Genomic DNA, 5,122 nt, shown 5'->3' on the forward strand with positions numbered 1-5,122 from the left:
TGCACTCATTTAAAAAAAAGAAAATTCAGCTGTCAACTTCAGAACCTGCATTGCCAAATAATGATTCTACATTATGTGCATAACAACAAAGCAAGATTTTTTTTAAAAATACAAACATAAAACAGAAACGTCAGGAGCTTTTAATTATTGGAATTGTGATTATATTTGCACTTCTGCTGCAATTGACCTAGCTACAGTGATTAAGTCCCCTGAATCATCAATCTGTCACTACTTGCATAAGATCACAATGAACTGTTTCTTAAGTGAGCTCAAAAAGGATCTATTGAATCTCCCAGATACTTTATAAATTTAAGCAGAAAGTTTATGTAAATGTTTTAAGTGTAGGTGTTCTTACTAACATTCAACGAAAAGTTTGAGCTTGTAGCACAGTTCTGCCTATTTACAGGATCTAAAATGTCTCATAAGTGCACACATAAGATTCATAGCAAAAGTAGTATTTGTCAGGTTTGTTCTCTGCAAATTGAAATTTTAGCTACCAACTCCAGATTAATACAGTGCAACCTTGCAAATACTTTGTTCATATTCACAATTATTAAATTATGGTAATGAGTTGTGCTGGTCAAACAATTTTCTTTTCAAATGCATATTAATTCCTGAAGATCAAGTGAGAAAAGTGAAATTGCACCCTGTTTTGCATAATTAGATTAAAATCCATCACCTGTCATCCAATGACGGGAGCTTCCCTTTCTGGCTCTGTTCCGATCCAACAAAGGGCTCAACAGCTATCTCCGTGAAAACAGGAGCTTGTGTTTTCAACAGCAACGCAGTCTACACAACAAAACAGGATAGTGAGCTCTACATACCAGTAATGATTGCAAATCAACGAGACAACCATGACTTTAATCATCTGAAAAATGGATGATTTAGTCAAATTACAAAACAGATGGCAGTTTACTCATACCAAATATTCAGCTAATTTTACAAATACAATAAAATAAGGAAAAAGACAACCAAACTGCGTCATGGTCAGATATAAATTCACCTCGCACTCTATGAAGGAGACAACCCAAAAGTACAGGAAAAAGCAGTGAACGAACAGCACAAGTTCCAACAGCTAATTAGGAAGTAAAATGCAAATGTCAAGCAATTATAATTGCTAACAAGGAAAAATTCAACCATGTGCCCTTGACATTCAACAGTATTGCCTTGTAACTTCCTGCATCCTCTACATTCTTTTATTTTGCAAGGGGTCTGAACCATCAACGAGAAATATAATTGGATCAGTAATGCAAATAGGAGAAAGTGAGACTGCAGATGCTGGAGAAGTCAAAGTCGAAAAGGGTGGTCAGGCAGCATCTGAGGAGCAGGAGAATCGATGTTTCGGGCATAAACCCTTCATCAGGAATGTGGAGGGGGAAGGTGCAGTTAAACTGGCACCATCCCTCATCTTTTCCTCTGCTACACTGATGGCTGCATCCGTGCCGCATTGTGCTCTGACAAGGAGATTGAATGGTTCATCAACTTCACCAACACCTTCCACCCGGACCTCAAGTTCACACGGACTATCTCCGACACCTCCCTCCCCTTCCTGGACCTCTCCGTTTCCATCTCAGGCAACCAACTCAACACAGACATCTACTTCAAATCCACAGACTCCCACAGCTACCTTGAATACACCTCCTCCCACCCCTCCACCTTCCCTCGCCACTGCACGAGGTGCAAAACCGCTGTGGGACCTTTCAACCACACAGCTTCAACATCGACTTCACTAGTTTCATAATCTTCCCAACCCTCATCTCATCCCAGATCCAACCCTCCAGCTCAGCACTGCCATCTTGATCTGCCCATCTTCCTTCCCACCGACCTATCAAAGTTATACCCGACCTGCCCTTCCCATCTACCATCCCCCTAATCCCACACCCACTCCCTATTTGCCTCTCACCTCCTTCCCACTCCATATTCCTTATGCTCGAAATATCGACTCTCCTGCTCCTCAGATGCTGCCTGGCATGGACGAGTTGGACCGAAGTGTCCGTTTCCATGCTATACATCTCTATGACTCTGACCTGCTGTGCTTTTCCAGCACCATCCTTTTCGACTCAGTAACACAAATACTATAACAGCAGGTGCAGGTTATTAGCTGGAAATTCTCTAGGTTACTCTTTACAAATAAAAGTCAGACTGAATACTGTTCATTTGTCTGGATGAATACAAATTCAACACCCAAATGCTCATAGGTTTCTCCATGGCATCCTGGATAAAGCTTGCTTGATTGCCCCATCTTAAATATTTAACCTTTTACAATTGGTGCAGAGCAGCTGATTTACCAGAGACACAGCAAGTTGCAATCTCTACCACCCAGTCACACTACCTTGACTTGGATCTCGACCCCATTCCTTCAACATGGTTAGATCAAAATCCTGGAACTCTGTCCTAAGCAGCATTAAGTGCATCTATACCACAAGGAATTATCTCATAAATGCTGGCCTTGTGATTCTCAGGTCCCATGAACATACAAAATTAAAGTGTGCTAATTGCAAGATCAAAAATATGGCAGATCAATGTAGATTATTTGTTATGCTGCAGAACACAATACTAAAGCGTTTAGAGTTAATCAATTCCAGACGTAAAACAGCAGGGGGATAGAACCGAATGGAAATGTAACATGTACCTCTATTTTAGTAACACAACCGATAACTCAAAATAAAAAACCCTCAGCTGTGTATGAAATTTCAATATAAAACAATTTATTAAAAAACATGACTAAAATGTTTCCATCCAAACCCCTACATTCAAATTATAAAATTGCCCTTATAATATAGCAACTTTGGAGCAGTGTGCCATACACTCCTAGCAAGTGCCACCTTCAGTTCAAGAGTGCTTATGTCACAGGATTAGAAACATTGATAATCTTGATCACAGATCTCCACTCCTGATTGCCACACAAGAATACATATGGTGTAAGTCTATTTGTACAGGCATCAGCTGAGGGTGGAACAAATAGCTGTCTGGGATTTATTCTGGTTTGTATGTGAATAATTCACCAACCACATTGAATACCGGCACTGCAAGGAATCAGTGCCTTCAAAAGATTAATGGAAGCTGGAAGAAAACATGTAAGAGGTGAGAAAAAAAATGTCACGAAACAGCGATGCTCGCTGTTGTTATACTTATGCCATTGTGTGAAGAGCAAAGGATAAATTGTCAGAAATTCCCTTTTACCAATGAGGGAGAAATTAAACGAGGGTGAGACGTTCTTCTCTAACCCTTTCCTTCTATCCTGGAAGGAAAGTGGACTATAAATCATTCAATTTAGCTTCACTTACTCGACTGAACAAATTGTATGCACAGCAGGCTTGGAAAAAGACAGGAAATAACATAACATGGAGATAAGCCAATAAATTTCAAAACATAAAGAAGTGGCTAGAAGTAGTGACTGGAGATTATGAAACATCTTTCAAGAGATATGTACTTTTACTTCGAAATTCAAATTCATGATCATCATTAATGTAGATTTCAAAACAGATGAAACTTCAAGTTTTTTTTTTACCTGGCTGGTGTAGAGAACAAGTTGAACAAGCTGTGGCATCAGTGCATCGGCCATGACAAGGGTCTGCAGGTTTGGGTGCATCAAAGATGTCAGCAGTACTGGCAGCAAATGACCCAGCATAGTGGCCTTAGTAATTTGTTCCAAGCCCTTCAACCTGAAGTGAAGAATCAGACATAATTTATTCATAACCAAAATCAACAAAATTACAATTTTGAGAGAGGATGGGAGAGTGCACCTGCACAAGGCAGAGATTGTGTGCAGGACTAGCCATGGGACTAAGAGATCCAGCACAGCTGCACTGGCTCTTTGAAAGATCAGATCTCAATATTTATCAAACTAGTACTCAGTACCATGAAACAAAAACCAACGTTCCACGATAAGGGAAGGACAAGTGACATTAAGAAGAGTTGCTTCTGAGGATTAACTAGCATCCTTTGTCTCACTACATTTTATCGGTCAATAACAAAATATTTCATGCTCAGTAACAGGAGTTGGCTGTTAATCTCTTTAGTCAGCACCTCGATTTTTGGTAACAGAGAGAACCAACTTGCTAATAACAAGAACCGTTTTCTCTATGTACTTGAATAGCTAATCCAAGGCAGTTTTTTTAAAAAAAAGACTTCCATTGACAAGGCAGCTATCAATCCACATTTCTGAACTTTTTCCTTGATTTGCTTTTAACTGGCATAGTTTAAATTCTACGATTGCATTTCCTTGCTCTGATCTTGCCTGTTACTGAAAGAGAGGATTTCCAAATACTCCTCCCAAACAGTTTACCTCTTGACCTTCCACACAATCATAGCAGTACAGTAAAGGCCCTTCAGCCCATTGAGTCTATAGCATCAAAACTATGTTAAACCTATTAGCCCTATGTTTCAGTGCTTCGCCCATAGTTTTGAATTTTATGCTATTTCAGATGTTCATCTAAGTAAGGTTACGTGCCTCGGACCCTCCCAGACAGTGCATTCCAGATTCCCACCATCCTCTAGATGGAAAATGTTTTCCTCGAATTCCCTCTAAATCTCCTGCCTTTCACCTTAAAAGTGTGTCTCCCCCCCCCCCCCGCCATTAGTGACACTTCAAGTAGAACAGGTGCTTTATATTCACCTTGTCCACACCCCTCATAATCTAATACATCTCCAACAGGTCCCCTCTCAACCTTCTCTAACCATCTGAGCCTATCAAGCCGCTCTTCATAGCTAAACTGCTCCATTCTAGGCAATTCCAGTGAATCTCCTTCGTAAACCTTCCAGTGCAATCACACCCTTCTTATAGTGTGGTGACCAAAACCACAGATAGTACTCCAGCCGTAGCTTAACCAAAGTTCTGCATGCTCCATTACAAGCTTCTCTGCACTTATAATCTCTGCCGTTACTAATAAAGTTAAGTGCCCCGAATGCCTTAACTACCTTGTTAACCTGTCCTGCCACCTTCAGCAATTTGTGGGTAAGCATCTCCTGTTCCTCTGAGCTTCGGAGTGACCAGTAGCATTAGTCCAGGTTTACCAGCTCTTGCATCCTAAGCAAATCTATTTGTCTCAATTTTTGTGAATTGACTGCACAAAAAAAAAATGCTGTCTTCTAGGGTGGGGAGGAAGTGGAGGGGGGGTGT

General features: G+C 40.5%; 1 protein-coding gene across 1 annotated transcript in view; it reads right to left on the reverse strand.

Moving 5' to 3' along the window:
* The window catches only part of LOC122562401 (probable E3 ubiquitin-protein ligase HECTD4), a 293,168-nt gene that overhangs the window by 161,561 nt on the left and 126,485 nt on the right, over positions 1-5,122 (reverse strand). Inside the window, exons 19-20 of the mRNA XM_043715258.1 lie at positions 3,512-3,665; positions 680-789 (exon numbers count right to left, since the gene is read on the reverse strand). Coding sequence (XP_043571193.1) covers positions 680-789; positions 3,512-3,665 — 264 coding nt within the window. The remainder of the gene's footprint in view (positions 1-679; positions 790-3,511; positions 3,666-5,122) is intronic.

This window comes from Chiloscyllium plagiosum, chromosome 25, assembly GCF_004010195.1.
Source record: "Chiloscyllium plagiosum isolate BGI_BamShark_2017 chromosome 25, ASM401019v2, whole genome shotgun sequence".
Lineage (NCBI taxonomy): Eukaryota > Metazoa > Chordata > Chondrichthyes > Orectolobiformes > Hemiscylliidae > Chiloscyllium > Chiloscyllium plagiosum.